The 19,934-nt window shown below is 36.8% G+C and overlaps 1 protein-coding gene across 5 annotated transcripts in view; it reads right to left on the bottom strand.

The window, feature by feature from the left end:
- Positions 1-404: 404 nt before the first annotated feature.
- EDEM3 (ER degradation enhancing alpha-mannosidase like protein 3) overlaps positions 405-19,934 on the bottom strand; it is a 56,405-nt gene continuing 36,875 nt past the window's right edge. For 3 of the 5 annotated variants that reach the window (XM_036442842.2, XM_036442843.2, XM_045583151.1), the window contains 4 exons: positions 17,449-17,640; positions 15,389-15,554; positions 12,844-13,029; positions 405-3,950 (listed from right to left, as the gene is read on the bottom strand). In XM_036442842.2, coding sequence (XP_036298735.1) covers positions 3,589-3,950; positions 12,844-13,029; positions 15,389-15,554; positions 17,449-17,640 — 906 coding nt within the window. In that variant the 3' untranslated portion in view covers positions 405-3,588. Of the gene's footprint in view, positions 3,951-10,923; positions 11,133-12,843; positions 13,030-15,388; positions 15,555-17,448; positions 17,641-19,934 lie in introns of those variants that run through there. The other 2 variants (XM_045583149.1, XM_045583150.1) reach the window with 1 other exon arrangement.

Raw genomic sequence — 19,934 nt, 5'->3', positions numbered from 1 at the left:
TTAGAACTTAGGTCTTAGTTTGGAAATCTTTAAAGAAAGCAATGACCCATCTATAAATTCTATTAGGTCTTAAGCCCTGAAGTAGTCCAGATGAAAAGCACAGTATCACAGGACCTGAAAGTGGCTGCTAACAGAAACGTCGCTGGAACTGAGGTGAGTGCTACTTTTTATGACAACATTGACAGGATAACTGATTTAATGTGAGGGAACACGTTGCCAATATTGACGCTGTGAATCACTAACTCTACTCGGAGGGTCCTTGGCACTGGCGGAGCTGTTGAAGGTACGTTTTTCTTTACCCTAAGCTGCCCCTAAATTTATTCCAGTGGGGTAAAATTAAAGGAAAGATGACTTGAAAAGTAATAAAAAATATTTTAAAGGTGTTCAAGTTAAAACTAGACCAGAATATTTACATGTTTTATTAAATCTTTACAATCAGTAATTATAATCAGATACACATTTATATACAGGATTATATACATTTTGCCCAGACTTTTACATCACAGTACATAGTTTCCCTTAGAAATAGTGTATACATTTATCACCAAACAATAAAATCCAACAACAGTAGTGTTACAGCACCTGTTAGTACAGACATCTTATCTTTTTCATAAATTACATCATAAGAAAATATACGGCTGTAAATTGGGCTTTTAAAAATGTCTCTTATAAAATCTGAACATACAATATTTCATTCATAGAATGTTTTTTTCTAGTTCTGACTAAAGCCTTGTGCAGAAAACGACCGGTTGGAATATTCACTAAATGCCCCCACCTAAAAGATTATAAGCACTATTTAAATTACTTATGCTGAGCTTTCTTTATGGTGAATTTGGCATGGGGTTTGGTGAGAGAACAAATGCTGGTTTTACTATGAAAAGGGCTGTGTGACAGTAATTTAAGACAAATTCTAAAGGGAGTAATTAGAATATCAGAGTGTGCACAATTTTTCATTTTACTCTTTAATACTGTGAAGTAAAAAGTATGTCAAAAACTATTTGTTCTGCAATAATAACTATGTTCTTGTTGGAAGCCTATTAATGTTAAAAAGAAAACCTATCCCACACCAAACTAGTAAATTACAATTCTTTCACAACTAAAACTTTATGGCAAATAAAGTATTGCAAATAAAGGGTATATCATTTCAATCGACTCTGTATCAGAAAAAAACTACAGCTATTTTTAGTTGGTAAACAAGTTAAACTTAAATACCTGAATTAAATACTTGCTCTAATAACTTTCAGATAAAAGCCTTACTTGATTCCAGGTTTGTAAACATTGTATAACTCCTTCTTAGTCAAACAATTTTATGGCTGTGGTGATCACTTCAGCTCTATTTCTATGCAGTCAACATTTAACTGAGGTAGACCAGATGTTTCTAAAATTCAGGGTTTCTTAGAATCCCCTGAATACTTAAGAAGTAAATAAAATCTCTATAGAAGGTATTTTTTTTAAAAAACTCTAATGCTGTTGGAATTTTTCATGAACTGAAAAACAACTTCATGGCAGTATGTCAATTAAGAAATGTAGAGGCAACTGCAATGTTAGAGTTATACTTGACTTTCCCCCATTTAATTTTTTAAATTTTCTTTCCTGTCTTAAGGATTCACTTTTCTAAACAAGTAAGCAATTTGCTTCTAGACCTCAAAGAATGACAACAACTCCCCCTAATGGCCAAAGGAAGGTAGAGTGGCAGTGAGCTGGGGAGAAAAATGTTTCAATAACTTAGAAAGTGAGATTTAAACAATGGCTCTGAGCAAATCACAAAATATAAGACTTCTAGAATCAGTATTAGAGGAACATCTGCTCCCTTTCGCCAAGCCCCAGTCCTATAAATCAAGGCAAGTAATTAAGCTTTAGCTATTTTGGCAGCTTTGCAATTAAGGTGAAGAAAACACTATGTCTATCCTTTTGTGGACTGTATGTATTATAGTTCTACTTAACGCCAAATTTCACATGCAGTGACTAAAAATATCAATTTTGGTGACAAATTAAGGGTCAATAAAGATCTTATATACTAATCTACACACACCCCAAGTGAATTCTCTATTAGATTTATGGTTACTGACCCAATTAAGTTTAGCTGGAGTTTCTGAAAGCAGCGATTTTTCCTCTTATAAAAGAATACACCTACCTGGATCTAAGACACACTGTACATGTATATACACAAGTACAACACAGCACTGCTGTTTTTAACAGCTTCATACACAGTTTCAGTTCATCAGTACCTCAAAACTGTCTTAGGAGGTTATATGTAATGTCTATGTAATGTCATGGTAAAGAGAAAGAAAATTAAGACTCACAAAAACTATGCCTTTAGAACACATTCAGGTAAATTTTTAAAAATAAATAAAGCCATGATTTCAACTACAGGACTGTCTACAGCTATCAACAAAAAAATTAAATGTGGCCAGCACCAGACTGCCACCAAAAAAAAATAGTAAGCTATATGGCTGCATGTTAGTCGGTACTGTGTAAGTTTTCTACACAGGTTACCATTCACTAATTTTCAAGTCTGTATCAGAAGGAATATTTGTTTTAAAGAAAAAGCAAATTTAAAAACCATGATTCAACAGAAAATGTGGCAGGCTCCTTAGGTACAACTTTAGAAACTATAGTTACCACAGCAGACCATGGCTTCCCAAGACAGAAATGGGACAAAATGTATTAAGCTATCAGTCACCTGGGCCTTGTGGCTCAAAATGCATACTAAACCTGGGATGGAGTAAGGCTGATGACTAGAGGGATCACCTCTAAGAGAAATGAACGGGAAAATGTTTATCATTTACCCTATAAGGACCTAGCACTATGTTCCACTTCAGAGTAGTCACAGCTTTCCCTGTGAAGGCCCAATGGCAAGCTCATATTGCAACAGTCTAGTTTCTCCCTGGCTCCATCTTTCAAAAGCATTATGTAACCAATTTCCACAATGTAGTAGATGACCTTTTTACCTGGTCCCACTGTTTAGTCCTTATGCAGAGAACTCACTGAGAAAGCACACTGGCTTCACCTTTGGTTTAAATGAAAAGGACATTGTTAAGGGGGGGAAATCAAGTCATTTTGATCATCTGCAACACCATGAAGCAAGTGATGAGCAAGACTCTGAACACATTTGCTTCATAACCGCTTTGAGTGTTTCTGTGAAGGCAGCACAACCAGAAGGCCCACAGTACGCTTGTTGTTTCCCAGAAGACACTCTAACTCCCAAACCTAGAATGTCAAGCTTCCTTTAATTAGGAAGCAATACAAATTCCTACTCCACACCCCACTACTAACCGGATTGGTTTGTCCAGAGCCTGCAGAAACCTGGGTCCGAGGCGCGTCCGGTAGTCATCTCCTGGCCAGGGTGGTGCGGTGCTGCCATCGAGGGGACTGTGAGTTTCCATTTCTCAGGGGACACGCTTGAAACAAGGTCAGTTCTAACATAGCAAGCTCCAGGCTCCTATGACAACCAGCTATCCCAGTCAGAACGTGGCTGCTCGTCACCATACTAAAGCCTCCCTCTGGAGAGCCTGCTTAGTGTGAGGGTGTCCATGAACCACAGTTTACCTACTCTTGTTAAATACCTACCACTGGATTCTCAGTGAGTCATAGTTCACCCTTCTTCTTCATCATTTCCTTCTTCAGCTCTCTAATTGCTTTCATATCTTCTTTCCAGTCTGCTACTATGGGATGTAGGGGTTTAGAATCTTGCTTAGAATCTTCCTCAGTTTCTGGTTGTTCTTCTTCATCTTCATCGAAATATGTACATTCATCATCAAAGCGTACATACCCTTTGCTTTTTATGGGCTCAGAATCCTGCTGGGAAGGAGAAGCATTGTCTGTAGTTGCTGGAGATGATGATTCTGAGTGAGAGTTCAGAGAGCTGTCCTCTGGAGACTCTCCATCCACCTCGGGAGGGCCTGACGTGGTCTGATCAGCACTCTGAGGCTCATTTTCCATTTCAGGATCTGTGTGAAAAGAAATGAGTTCCGTGAAACTTTTCCCCTAAAAAAGATTATCACAATCAAATGAAGAAATAGTTTTTTAAAAAATATTAAACAGTAATATTATTGCCTTATAATAATGCGATCACATTTTTCTGCACATTAATCTTGCAAAATGGGACAAGGAAATAAACATATTTCCAAATAAGACTGCCTTCAAGGGATATGAGTAAATGCCAAGATATACACTAGATAATAATACTATTAAAGTGTGTATATTTGCATTATACCTCAAATTTATTAAATATCTAAAGTCTGGGAAGCTTACACATGAGAACATTAATAGAATTTTAAACAGCACATGTCAACAGTACATGTCGTTGATATATATATATATATATATATATATATATGTAACATATTTATGTATGTAACTTTTTTTCACTTTGAAAAGTGAAATTCCCACTCAGTAAGCCATGAAAATGCAGATAATACAAAATTTTGGATGATTTAAAGGCATTAATGTGATTGGTTAAATAACTCATTTTTGTTAACTTTATGAAAATATTTTATCTGTTTATTTTTGTTGGTCTAAGAATATAAACTAAAATCATCCTAAAATCCACTGGAAGGCTGACTAGTAAGTTAAACCCTCTTATAATGAATACATGATGAGGGTTCTGACAAGAAAGTGTCTAAATAGCATCCACGCCCAAGGGCTGCACCACCCCGTCTCTGCGGTAGGTCAGCAAATAGCTCACTGTGCAAGGTGCTAAGGATAAACAGGCAAAAGCAAACACCATTTATGCTCCTATGGATCTTATCAGCTGGGAAAAATGACATTTCCAAAGAATCACAAAATAAATGGAGAACTCTGACACATGTTCTTAGTGCCACTATAATCAAAACAACATGGTACTGGCACAAAAACAGGCATATAGATCAGTGGCATAGAACAGACAGCCCCGGCCCAAGCCATTACGCTCAATTAATACTTGACAAAGGAGGCAAGAACATATAATGGAGTCAAGACAGTCTCCAGTCTCCTCAATAAATAGTGCTGGGAAAATTGTACAGACACATGCAAAAAAAAACACACAAACAAACAAACAAAAAAACACCTGACCACCAATTACCATCATGCACAAGAATAAACTCAAAATGGATAAAAGACTTACATGTGAGCCTTGAAACCATAAAAATTCTAGAAGAAACCATAGGCAGCAATATCTGGTATTTCTTGTAGCAATAGGTTTACAGATACATCTCCTAGGGCAGTGGTCGGCAAACTGTGGCTCGTGAACCACATGCGGCTCTCGAGCTGCGGTTTGGCACTCTGTTGACTAATGAATTTGTCGACTGGGATAGGGGCTTAATCACAAAAAAACAACAGCCTGTAATTATTGGAATCAGAGTCTAGGTCAGTGGTCGGCAATGGTCAGCAAACTCATTAGTTAACAGAGCGGCAAACCACTGTGGTGTGGACCTAGGGCAAAGGAAACTAAGAAAATAAACATAAAACTACATAAAAATAAACTTCTGTACAGAAGAACAGATTTGGCAATGATACAGCTGCTAAAGGGTTAATTTCTAAAATATAGAAGGAACTCATACAACAGGAAGATAAACAATCCAATTAAAAAATGGGCGAAGGACCTCAATAGCCACTTCTCCAAACGGGCATACAGATAAGAGACATCTGAAAAAAATGCTCAAAGTCACTGATCATCAAAGAGATGCAAATTAAAATGATAATGAAGTATCACCCCTCACATCTGTCAGAATGGCTATCATCAAATGGCATGTTTTGGCAAGGATGTGGAGAAAAGGGAACCCTAGTACACTGCTGGTTGGAATGCAGAATGGTGTAGCCATTATGGAAACCATTATGGAGTTTCCTCAAAAAGTTAAATATGGAACTGCCATTTGACTCAGTGATCTCACTTCTAGGAATATATCCTAAGAAACCCGAAACATCAATCAGAATGTATGCACCCCTATGTTCAAAGCAGCACAACGTACAATAGTTAAGATCTGGACATAGCCCAAGTGCCCATCAATAGATAAGTGCATAAAAAGGCGCTATGGTACATTTACAACATGAAATACGATGCATCTGTAAAAAAGAAGGCTCTCTTACCCTTTGAGGCAGTATCAAGGGACCTGCAGAATATTATGCTAAGCAAAATAAGCCAGTCTGAGAAAGACAAGTATCACATAATCTCACTCATATGTGTAATCTAATGAACAAAATAGATTTGGAGATGGAGAAGCATAGAACAGACTTTAGAACCTCAGAGGAAAAGTGGAGAAGGGTGGGTGTAAAGAAATAAAAAAAACTTGTATGCATATATGCATAACCCATGGACACAGCCACCCCTGTGATGGCCTGAGGTGGTACATAGTGGGGACAGGCTAAAGGGGGCCAATAGAGAAAGAGGGGGGACATATGTAATACTTTCAACAATACAGATTGAATTTCTAAAAAAAGGGAAGAAAGGAGATTTGAATGTTTCCTTCAAAAAGTGACACTTGAAAGGTTATTTTTAAAGTGACATTTGAGCTGAGATTTATAAAATGAGTGGAATTAGTCAAAGGGAGGGAAGATGGGCCAATTCTAAAACCAAAAAAACTGAAGGAAAATACAGGCATGCAGGCAGGTATAGGTGGGCGGCACATATACACCAATTGATTAGGTAGATTACCTGCCTAGGGAAGTTTACATTCTCAGGGTGTATATGCTGGTGGTGGCAAGGAAAGGGGGGAGGAGGAGAGGTCGGAGGAGAGAGGGCCCAAGCATTCTTTCTCTTCTAAGCTGGGAAAAGGATGCATTTTAACTGAGACAATTGGGGAAAATTGGGGTGCCCAAGGAAGAGGAAGCAGGGCTGCCGAGACTCATGATGCTAGGGAGAATAATAATAAACTTTCAGGTTTGTTTCCAGTTGGCAATAGTGAAGAAGGAAAGGGACAGGGGAAGTGCCATGTCTTTACTTAGGTAAGACAAAACAATTAACCTAGGTTACCTACTATACAACATTATCTTAGAAATCTAGCTAACACAACAGGACAGCAGAATAGTCATTGCAAATATAGGAAAAAGAAACGTCAAACTGTTTTTAGATTGTGTTGTATACTTAAACTCAAAGCAACTCTTAATTTTTAAAATACTATTAACACAATTTGATAAGGTAAAAATAAAACATATATACCAATAATCCTTCTATAGTAGCAATAGTCGTTAGAAATAAAAGTTAAGTACACTTTTCATAATAAAAATAAAAGCTACAAAATATAGAACTGAATTTATTATGAAAGATACGTGACCCATATTGCTTACCACTATAAAATCTTAATGAAAATATAAAAGAAGACCTGAATAAATTTACAAGTAAGGCTAAGTTCCTGGATAGAAAGTCTTAATATTTAACAGAATTTTCCCATTTTTATGTGAGTTTAGGAATGGTATATCAGAAACAGAAGCAAAAAAAGAATGATTAAATGTTTTTAATCCTCACCCAAGGATATGTTAATTTTTTAGAGATAGAAGAAAAGAGAGCAAGAGAAACATCAGTGTGAGAAACACCAATCTATTGTCTCTCATCCCCACCCTGATGGGAGATAAAACTGGATACCTTGTGGTATATGGGATAATAGTTCAACCCATGGAGGCCCCTGCCTCAATTACTAAGTTTTAATAATGAAAGGACAAGGGAACTTTGGGGGGAGAGACTCAAAGACTGGATGTCCTACAGTTGTTCATTCATCTTCACAACCAGCTAGTGACTCTTTACTGAAAGCAAGGATTACAGAGATGAGCAGTAGGCGAAACAGCACAATGTGATATAAACGTCAACGTAGAGCTATATTAAAAAGATGCCCTCCAATTTTACCGCGAGAATAAGAAAATTTCATAAAGAAGATGCCATTCAAAATGGGTATTTTGCATGGCTAAATGTTCTCAAAGAGAAAAAAGACCAGGGGCTTTTAGGGATTAAGAAGCATTTCTAGAAAGAGGAAAGTGACTTCGCAAATTTAAAAACGCATGAGAAAAATGTCATGGATGGACGAAGAGGGTAGGTACCGTATTTTTCAGACCATAAGACGCACTTTTTTCCCCCCAGAAGTGTGGGGGGGGAAAGTCCCTGCGTCTTATGGTCCAAATATAGCCTACACATATACTTTTTTAAAAAAAAAGTTTTTTTACTTGCCCGGCTCTGTGTGGTCTCTGTGTGCTTGCCTGGCTCTAAAATGGTTCTAAATGCTGCTGTTTACTTTACAGGGTTGATTACATGTGTTTATGACTGTGATGTTGGGTTTTAATGCACATAGAATATTTTAGGACACTATTTGTTTCAGAATCTTTTTTTCTTCATTTCCCTTCTCTAAAAACTGGTGCGTCTTATGGTCCGAAAAATATGGTACCTACCAATTCCCCTAACAGGAATGGTTCTGGTGCTACTTTCCTGCAATAAGACCATCTGCACTCAGACTAGATTTTTCTCCTCAGAATCAACTCCTTTCCCACAGCAACCCAGCTTCTGCAGTCCAACCTCAGAACATGTTTAACCCTTTGCACTCCGCTGTCCCCTCTCAGGGGACATGGGAATTCTAGCATATCACTCGGATGTCCCCTCTCAGGGGGGACATTGCAGTTAGTGATTACGGGGAAGTGAGTTAATTCAACACACGTGTCCGCCACAAAGTGTCGAGTAGCTGGTAGCCAATGTCCAGAATGGTTCGGAGTGCAAAGGGTTAACCCGATCAACTTCAGTGGGAAAGGCTTAGGAAAAGTTGCTAGCACTGCCAGTTCAAAGCAGGGACCTTTCTTTTCTTTCCCCATTTTCTCTGCCTGCCTCTTTCTCAGACAGACACAAATACAGGAGTAGCCATGACATGTCAAGGCTCTGTGGGCCTACCTGCAAACTGCAAACATAATAATGTACTGAAATTGCCAAAACTGGTTTGGCTCAGTGATAGAGTGTCAGTCTGCGGACTGAAAGGTCCCAGGTTCGATTCCTGTCAAGGGCATGAACATTGGTTGCGGGCACATCCCCGGTAGGGGGTGTGCAAGAGGCAGCTGGTCGATGTTTCTCTCTCATCGATGTTTCTAGCTCGCTCTCTCTCTCCCTTCCTCTCTGTAAAAAAATCAATAAAATATATTTAAAAAATAATAATGTACTGAAATACAGGTCTCTTTTTTCCCTTGATAAAAGGAAACTGATTCTTAATTGTAAACTATTTCAACTTGGAGCTAAAGGCTAGAAACAGGGTGTCTTTTGTTTGTGGGCACGGGATTAGAATTTAGCATTAACAGACTTCACATTTTGGGAAGACGGGACACCTGAAAGACACAGTATTAAAACTTCTGTGGATACAACATTCCCCCTTGATAAATTACTAAGTCTTTACTTCTGTGTACAGTAGTTCTTATTTACAGGAGATACATCACAAGACCCCTAGTGGGTGCCTGAAACCACCCAGAGTGCCAAAACCTGAATGTACTGTGTTTTCTTCCTATACATACATATCTATGAAAAAGTTTACTTTATAAATGAGGCACAGTTAGAGATTAACAATAACTAATAAAAGTATAGAACAGTTATAACAATATACTGTAATAAAAGTTATGTGAATGTGTTTCTTGTTGACCTGGCTACTAAGTGACTAAAGGGCAGGGAGTGTACACAGCATCAATATGCTAAATGATTCACATTCAGAACAGCAGGCAATTTAAAACTTAGGAGCCGTTTACCTCTGAAGTTTCCCATTTAGTATTTTTGGATAGTGGTTGACCAGAGGTAAGTGAAACCATGGAAAACAAAACTGCAGATGAGAGGGAATCCTGTAGTAAGGAATCTGAACATTCTTATTAGCAGATAGGACTATTGTAGATGTAGTTCTATATTAATGGCTGGGCCTTATCATCTGAATCAGAAGGTGGGGGTGGGAGGGGGGGCTTGTTCTGGGGCTTCTATTTCTGTATTAATATGTGGGAAGAACTGCTTCATCAAAACTATGTGACTTTATAAGGGAAATACGTATTTGTGGAGTGAGATTTTTAGGAAGAGCAATCTGAAGGTCATTTTATTGCTCAGATTTTAAGGATGCTATTATTCTGACATAATCCCTCGATGGTGCAGTATGTCCAGATACATAGCTGGGAATTAAAAAGGGACACCCCTTCTTGGTCATGCTCAGTGTTTCTCCAAGTGTACAACTACCTGGGATGCTTATTTAAAATTTCAGATTCTGATCCTCGGCCTTCAGAGAGTCTGATTCAATATTCTGTAGAACTCAGGTATCTACACTTTTAACAATACAGTGGCTGATTCTGATGTGGAAGACAAGCATGACGTATGCAGTAATGACCCAGGACAAATAAACAATAACCACTACCATCATTAACTTTTTAGGGTGTTTCCCTAATAAAGTAGTTGATTTCAAAGAACTATTATCACTGATTTTTTTACATTGTATTAACAATTATACTGCAACTTGCTGTTGATTTAGCTGTACAGTTCTTGAAAGAGCTACACAAGGGGAGTTTTCTTAAGACTTTTGGGCAAAAGGTCACTAGATTCTGTAAATCACAGTTCAATAAATGTACAGACTATCCAAATTTTAAAATATGTACTACAGTATAGTTAAAATAAAGATCCTTTACTTAAAGGTTCTTAAGGGAATACTGTTCAGGTACATTGTTTTGGTAGTAGTAGAACTTATCTTTTCGTATATCCTGTTCTCTGTCATGGGAAGCACATGCTTTTAAATAATCTCATAGTCCTAACAGCATGCACCCTGACAAACATATGTGTTTTAAAGAGTTTTTACTATATTCAAATAAAAATTGTTCAAAAGTAATACATCCAAAACAACAGTGTCTTTGTTAGTGACTCTTGCACAGACACAAACTAGTGAATTCTTAATCCATGGGATATTTAATTTACAGAATTTGTTATAACAGGATCAATAAAGAATTATACTATACATGAAATAATCTAATTACATCAATCTAATCAGATGCTATTGTGATATGCACTGAACCAAATTTATATATATGTGTATATATGTACATGTATGTGCACGTGTGTGTGTGTGTGTGTGTGTATACACACATATATATAGATAATTTGAGGCCTATTAAATGAAGATACTTACTACTATTAATAATGTAGCTTGGAATCATTTTACCTTTTAATATTGCTGCTGAAATTCCAATGGTAGCAAAAAAATAGGAGGGAAAAAGCAAAGGTATTAAAGAGTTACATGGAGTAATAATTTGCCTGTTTGATGTGCCTAAATGCATAAATGCAGGAAGAAAGATCTGAGTTTAGAAAAAGGTTTCATAAAAACATCAGGTAATAGGAGAATCACAGAAGATTAGAAATCCTTTCTATTCTGCTCTGTTTCCATCCATTATATCCTTACATACAAGATACTCTACTGCTCTTAAATAGCAGACATGTGAAAGAACCTCAGAGAAGAATAAAGAAACACAAAAGGACAAGACAGAACACTAATTTGGCTAGCAGTAGATTATTGCTAAATTTTTTTTTTTTTTTTACTGCTCCACTTGGAAGTTAAACAAACCAGTATACCGTATTTTTCGGACCATAAGACGCACTTTTTTCCCCCCAGAAGTGGGGGGGAAAAGTCCCTGCGTCTTATGGTCCAAATATAGCCTACACATATACTTTAAAAAAAAAAAGTTTTTTTACTTGCCCGGCTCTGTGTGGTCTCTGTGTGCTTGCCCGGCTCTAAAATGGTTCTAAATGCTGCTGTTTACTTTACAGGGTTGATTACATGTGTTTATGACTGTGATGTTGGGTTTTAATGCACATAAAATATTTTAGGACACTATTTGTTTCAGAATCTTTTTTTCTTCATTTCCCTTCTCTAAAAACTGGTGCGTCTTATGGTCTGGAGCGTCTTATGGTCCGAAAAATACGGTGTGTGTGTGTGTGTGTGTATATATATATATATATATATATATATATATATATATATATATGTGTGTATGTATGTATATGTATATGTGTGTGTGTGTGTGTGTGTGTATCAAACAAACATCCCAGGGGATTCAACAACCCTATAAAAACTATACAACTTTACCCATTTAAGAGGGATGGGAGGAGTGTAGCTCTCTCTCTAATGTCTCTGGTGGATAAGAAAAACTGCTACCAAAACAAGATCACAGTCTACATTGGACAATCGATTCACTTTCCCTCATTTCCCTATTCCTGGGTGTGAAACTATAAAACAATAATAGTAAGACATTGCACTTATACAGTAATTTGGGTTTCAAAGATCTTTCAAATTACTCACAAACATTTTTGGCCTAGAGAGGAAGAGATACTCTCATGAAGTAATAAGGCACATGGGAATGTCTTTGTTCTTCAGACATCACCATTTGCAATTCTTGTAACCTATAAACAGATCTTGGTGGAGAGAAGCTGCTGGATTTCTACTGCTTTCACTACAATTGTGGTCATTTGATTATAGGTGGCCTGGTGAAACCCCAATTACTATTATGTTGTATACAACACCATTCTACACAATCTCTTTGTACTCCTTATAAAAGAAATATAAGATGCAATATTACAGAAATTGAATGGTGAACATCTGTGGATATTAAAATGACTCTGGATGTAACCTCTTGTATTATCATCACTGGGCAGAATCAAAGCAGAAATTACAAATTACATATGCAATTCTAAAAACATCTTAACTTTGCAAACGAAGCCAAATAAATGTTTTACTACTCTTATTTCCAAATTAAAAATATATTTGGAAATCATCTTTTAAAAATTGTACTTATTTTACCAGTAATCCAGAAATAAATTTTTGTCACTCACTTTGTTATGAAGCCAGTAAAATTAGTGCTGAGCTGCATTAAAACAAATGATTTTATCCTTACCTCGGTCTTTTGCTTTGTCAGAAAGAAGCACTTCCACCTCCTCGTATTCCCGGATAGCATCCAAGATGATACTTCCTTCTTTACTGAATAGGAATAGCATAGGGATCTTGATGTCATCTGTGTCCTTTCCGTCACCTGCCATCTGGAACAGAGGGGCAGTATCACTGCTGCTTCCCTCATTGTCATCTAGACACAAACACAAATTTATCAATCAAAAAGGTTCATCTAGCAAATGCTACTGTTTTGTACCTATTGGTCACAATGATTTTATGCACCAAGAACCATAAAAACAATAAACATACTTTTTGGACCCATCAGTTCTATCCTGGGAAATAATTCAAAAGAAGCAAAATGATCTAGGCCCAAAGAAGTTTATTGATCTGCTTGCTAACGATAATTGTGAACTCTAAACTATTATAAATTATAGTGAACTACTTAATGGAACACTCAGAAAAACAAAATATTACAAGAAAAGAGTGTAATATAAAAGTCTATGATTAAGACAATAAAAATTTTATATGCTTATGAAAAAGCCTAGAAATGGAAAAATTCAAAGACCTGGTTGGATGACAAAGATAGAACTATAAATAAAATTTTATTGTGCTTTAGAATTCCTCTGATGGCATAATCTTCCTTTACAAAATTATAAGTTCGTAGTTCTTATATACTAGTCACTAAGAATAATTATGACTGTAAAGTTATCATTCAGAATTGAAGGGCAGATAAAGAGCTTCACAGATAAGAAAAAGCTAAAGGAGTTTATAACCACCAAACCAGTATTATATGAAATGCTGAAAAGGTATTCTTTTAAGAAGAGGAAAAAGAAGAAAAAGTTCAAAATAAAAATTGTCAACAACAAATACATGTCCATCAACAAGTGAATCTAAAAATCAAGTGAATAAAAAAATCTGATGAACAGCCGAAACCGGTTTGGCTCAGTGGATAGAGTGTCGGCCTGCGGACTGAAGGGTCCCGGGTTCGATTCTGGTCAAGGACATGTACCTTGGTTGCGGGCGCATCCCCAGTAGGGGATGTGCAAGAGGCAGCTGATTGATGATTCTCTCTCATCGATGTTTCTAACTCTCTATCCCTCTCTCTTCCTCTCTGTAAAAAATCAATAAAATATATTTAAAATAAAAAATAAAAAAATCTGATGAACAGAATAAACTGATGAATATAATAGAATCAGGGGCGTAGAAAGGGAGTGAACTGACAATTATCGGGGGGAAAGGGATGTGGGGGGTGTGGGAAGAGAATGGACAAAAATCGTACACCTATGGATGAGGAGCGTGTGTGTGTGGGGGAGGATAAGGGGAGAGGGTAGGGTGGGAACTATCAATAGATGGAGGGGAACTATGGGGGGGGGGGGGAATTGTAATAATCTGAATAAAGATTGAAAAAAAAAAGAATACTTTTTCACTGAAATAAATCCTAATATTTTAAATGCCTTACTTTTATTTATCCTAAATTAAAAAAGGAAATCTTTTCTAATTAGAAAGAAAAAATTCAAAACGGATTTTCCCCATGAGAGAAGCTATGCAGAAGAACTGTGCAATTAGGATGTGACCTCAGGTCTTTTAGTTCTTTCTAAATGTAAATTCCTTCCTACTTGAAGCATAGAAAATTATATATTTTCCCTGGTGGTCATGGCCTGCTTGTCATGATGTGATTTCCTACAAAAAAATAAAAAATCAAAGCACACTGGTTGAAATGAATGAGTGAAATTATTTAAAGTTTGTAATTTCAGAGGGGAAAGACCTAAGGAGATAAAAATTTACTAGCAACTAATGCTTATACCTATGATATGCCAGCTATTATGCTAAGAAATTTTATATTGCCGAAACCGGTTTGGCTCAGTGGTAGAGCGTCGGTCTGCGGACTGAAAAGTCCCAGGTTCGATTCTGGTCAAGGGCATGTACCTTGGCTGTGGGCACATCCCCGGTAGGGGGTGTGCAAGAGGCAGCTGATTGATGTTTCTCTCTCATCGATGTTTCTAGCTCTCTATCCCTCTCTCTTCCTCTCTGTAAAAAGTCAATAAAAATATATTTTTAAAAAAATTCTACTGAATAAACAGATAAACTAAAGCTGGGCCAACATTACACCATGATTTTGTGGCAGAGCCAAGAAGTGCGCCCCCAGGTGTGATTCCAAAGCCTGACTGTTGGAGGCAGAATGGGTATTTTCAATGGCTCACGGGAGGTGGCAGGATGTAAGTCTTGCCCTCACAGGGCTTTGGCTCTTGTGGGCACATTTTCTTATTCATGGTGTTTGGTGATTTTACCTCTCCCCCTCCCCATCTTCACACCTGTCGGCAAGTACTTTTACTGGCATTAATATACAGAAACCCATCTCTACACTTTTAAAAAACAAAAGAAACCTACAGAAGTTATTAAGAGAGCCATTGGATTACCTATTCATTATGCTATCCAGTGAAATAAAAACACAACAAACATTTTTATATAATTTTGGAAAACAAAGGGAAAAAAATCCTAAAAATTACCTCTTTCTAGTCAACAGAATGATGCTGTTGCGGAGGATGACTTACCAATGACAATGCCACCAATGGCTCCAGCATTCTGGATGTTGCGTGCCTTTTCTGCAAACATGCACTGTCCTCTTTGTAGCAAAGCAATTTTTCCCATCACTGCCTCGGGGTTAGTAAGCTCTGAACAACCATTGTATGGTTTACTGCTTGCAACAAATCCTCTTGTCTGTCAGAAATAAAAGTGACTTCAATATTCTTTTATCTTCTCAAATCACTATCTAGTTCTTAAATAAAATTCGATATATAAAATAAAGCTTTAGGTATACCTGATCTCTTTACTAATGATAACACATCCAGTATATGTATTTGAAGTAAGTTTTGTTTTGAACATTTTGCATGTCATAGTACCACAACCAATATTTCTATTTTGCTTTGCAGTTTATAAAGCATTTTTACATAACTTAATAAACCTGGTCTTTATAACAGCCTTGAATGATATAATACAGATAATAATTCATTTTATACATAAAGAAACTGAGACGTTACATAATTTGCTCTAAGTCACAATGTTAATAAGTAAAGTTATCAGCAGCGGGGAACCACTAAAAAACAATCACTGGTTAACAAGAAAAATTCTTTAAGAGAGAAAAAAAAAAATAGACTTAGTCTACATGAATCCGCAAGTAACTTTCTTTCTAGAAAAATTAAATGAACCAAAAAACTTTCTTAAAGATATTAGTATAAAGATGTTTTAATATTCCCCTAGAATATCGATTTTCAACCTTTTTCATCCCATGGCATAAATTACTAAAATTCTGTGGTGTGTCCCCCCCACACACACACACACACACTCACAAAAAACAAAAAAAACCAACTTGCCAATCTGAGAAGAAATAAGTATAATTTTGATTCATTCACACTGAACAGCTATTATTGTGTTGCTGTTATCATTTTTTAAATATATTTTATTGATTTTTTATAGAGAGGAAAAGAGAGGGATAGAGAGTTAGAGACATCAATAAGAGAGAATCACCGATCAGCTGCCTCCTGCACACTCCCCACTGGGGATGTGCCCGAAACCAAGGCACATGCGTCCGACAGGAATCGAACCTTTCAGTCCTCAGGCCGATGCTCTATCCACCAAGCCAAATCGGTTTTGTGTGTTGTCATTTTTTAATTTGACGATCTAAGGGAAAAGAGGTCAGTGCTCCTGACTAGTCAGATACTGCATGATTTAAAAATTCTTGCAGCACACCAGTTGAAAATTGCTACTCTAGAATGTAAACTACACAAGGGAGGGGTAAGTTTTCACTGGTTTTGTAAACTTAATAGGTTGTAAACACCTAAAATAGTGCCTAGATAATGTAGGGACTCAATAAAGAGTTGCTGAATAGATGAGTCAACCTATAAAACTGAAAAGCTTTCCAATACACACTACATTTAGACTAAATTAGGGGTAACAGAGTTCAAAGAGCATTGTCATTAGATTATCAGGATACTTGGGTTCTGGTTCCAGCTCTGCCACCAATTAATATGATGAACTTGTGAACTGTTCAACTGTGTAGGTCTTTGTTTCCTATGTCAAAACTAAGAGGAGCCAAATCTGGTTTGGCACAGTGGATAGAGAGTCAGCTGTGGACTGAAGGGTACCTTGGTTGCAGACTTCACCCAGGCCCTGTTCGGGGTTCATAGAGGAGGCAGCCAATTGATGTGTTTCTCTCACATCAATGTTTCTCTCTTGTCTTTCCCTCTCTCTTCCACTCTCCCTAAAAATCAGTTGAAAAATATCCTCAGGTGAAGATTAATGAAACAAAATCTGAAAATATTTTAAAATAAAGGTACTAATTTAGAGACCAAAAATTGGACAGTAAATGACCAATAATTTAAGTAAAATCTTATAAACATATTATAGATGTACATTATGACTCAACATTTACAAGACAGACTTTTAACTTTTATTCTGGGAAAGTGAATATTTAGGTTTTTTAAATCAATATTTAAAATAGGTCATTTTTAAATTAGAAAATAGACTAAACCTAAATAGAAACTAAGAAATTTATTATCATACTTAAACAGTATTTTTAACTGAGTTTCAGCAAGCACATGATAAACGTACACACCTCTTTATGTTTAGACAGGTCTAGCCCAAACTGAGCTGGTCCAGCAGTCAATACTACCCTGCCAAAAAATGGGTGGGAAACAATTTGTACAGCTCGGGGCGGTAGCTGCTGTTCTTTCTGTTGCTGACTTGACAATTCAATCATCTCCTGCATAAACCTCAACCCATCTTCAGCATCAATTGAACTAGCAGCCTAGGAAAGAAACAGATATTTTATCCCTTCTGGAAACATTTAACTTTCTTTTCTTTTTAAATATTGAACTTTAATACTGTTGTGCTGGTCTTCCACTCTAAATTTTCTCCTTTCAGTTTTGGTCCCTACCAAATATATATAGCCTGATTTTTCTTAAAAAAAAAAAAAATACTTCTGAAAATTACTGTAGTTTTTATATCTATAGTTTTTACCAATAGCTCCTTCACTGTCCTATAAACCATTTTTGATATAAGTTGAGAATTAGACTTCCACCCAATGATCAAATGCTCATTTAGCTTGTTTTCTCCACTGTTTCACCACCTGATCCAAACACCATACCTGATCCATATTTCCTTTCTTTGAAATTATGAACCAACAATCAGATTAATTTCAAAACATATTTATCAGGCAACTATTATATTCCAGCACTTAACTAGATACCGAGGAGACAGACTTTTTACTTTAAGAAGTTTGTAACTAGAGGAGAGACACGTGTGAAATTAGCTATAATTACATTTTTCAAGTGGGAATGTGGACAAGGAAATGACAATTCTGCCAGTGTGGATCTGGAAAATAGAGTGGCATCTGAATTGAGTCTTTAGAGAGGAAAAGCTGAAGAATGCCTCACAATCATAGAAAAAGATGGATTCCTGACCCTTTACAGGAAAAGTCAACGGGACTTGATGGGAGTGAAGAGAAGAGAGGACAGAGAGGATTTCAGAGATAGAAATTCAAGCCTATCCTGAAATTATGGTGGCTTCGTTTTGATGACTTCGAGAATGACAACATGGTTTACTGAGATGGAGAGCTGGAATAAGGAGGAGGCGGGAAGAGAATTCAGACTTGCACAGATTGAGGCTGAGATGTAGAAATGTATGACAGGTATATCAAAGCTGGGTTTAAGAGTAAAGTTAGGAACCGAGGTTACATATGTATAGATAAGAAATCAAGTGTACAAAGATGACAACTGAGCTTGTAGAAACAGATGAGACTGCTGAAGAAGTAGAGAAGAAGGAATGAACCAGATCCTTTGGTAGTGCCTACACTGAGTGATTCTGCCAAAAAAGAGAGCTCTAGAGGCATGAATAGGGAAGTAGAAGCCAAGAAAAGGATACATTTTAAAAACGGAGCCATGCCCAGATCAGTCGACCTATGAACCAGGAGGTCACAGTTCAATTCCCAGTCAGGACACATGCCTGTGTTGCGGGTTTGATCCCCAGTGTGTGGCACGCAGGAGGCAGCCAATCAATGATTCTCTCTCATTGATGTTTCTCGCTCTCTCTTTTCCTTTCCCTTCCTCTCTGAAATCAATAAAAATATATTTAAAAATAAGGCTGTCAAACCCTGGCTAGCGTGGCTCAGTTGGTTGGCCTTCGTCTATGTACCAAGAGGTTGCCAGTTCAATTCCCAGTCAGGACACGTGCTCGCATTGTGGGTTCAGTCCCCTGGTAGGGGTCGTGCAGGAGACAGTGAATCAATGTCTTGCTCTCACATTGATGTTTCTCTCTCTTGCTCTCTCTCTAAAATCTAAAAGTCAATTTTAAAAATACTTTAAAAAGGGGGCAGTCAACTATTAAGAGAAAAATTCAATCACATGAGGATTAGGCCGCCACTGAGTGCCAATTATGTTAGCAATGCGATTGGAGATGCCCCTCCCACTACTGAGGAGTGAGGGTAATGAAACATAAGAAAGCAGGCAGAATATTCTGTAAGGAAGAATGGATGTGGAAAGTACAGAAATGAAATAGAAATCTGAGAGGGAGGTAAGATGGTAGGAAGTTTAAATTTGAGATTTAGATTATGAGTCTAGGTTGAAATAATTTAAAGAACTCATGTTATAAAAACTTTTAAAGCAACAATCAATAAAAATTTCCCCAAAAGACATGTTATGTTTTCTACGAGTAGACAGATAAATGCAAATTTTGATTTCTACAGTGAATAAAATACTTTCGATTCCGTAGCTCTTTGGAAAATAAAATAATGTAAAATATATTAAAACTAAATTATTACCATTTAAGATTATGCTCTAAATAAAAACAGTGGAAAGACAAGGGACGGAGAAACAGAAAACTTAAAATTCGGTCCTATTACCTTAACCAAAATGCCCAGCCTATTCATGATTTTATTGATCTATATTATGAAGGGTTGAATTAGATGGCTTACCAACATATTTTCAAATCTTTAAATTTTGACTCTCTAACTTTAAACCATACATTAGAAGTTTTTAAAAAGCCCAATGTCATCATCTTATGAGACTAAAAAGAGCAGAGTTGCATCTAATTAATATAGCAATG

This window comes from Pipistrellus kuhlii, unplaced genomic scaffold (assembly GCF_014108245.1).
Source record: "Pipistrellus kuhlii isolate mPipKuh1 unplaced genomic scaffold, mPipKuh1.p scaffold_m20_p_18, whole genome shotgun sequence".
NCBI lineage: Eukaryota > Metazoa > Chordata > Mammalia > Chiroptera > Vespertilionidae > Pipistrellus > Pipistrellus kuhlii.
This window is presented reverse-complemented; position numbering and strand designations above follow the sequence as displayed.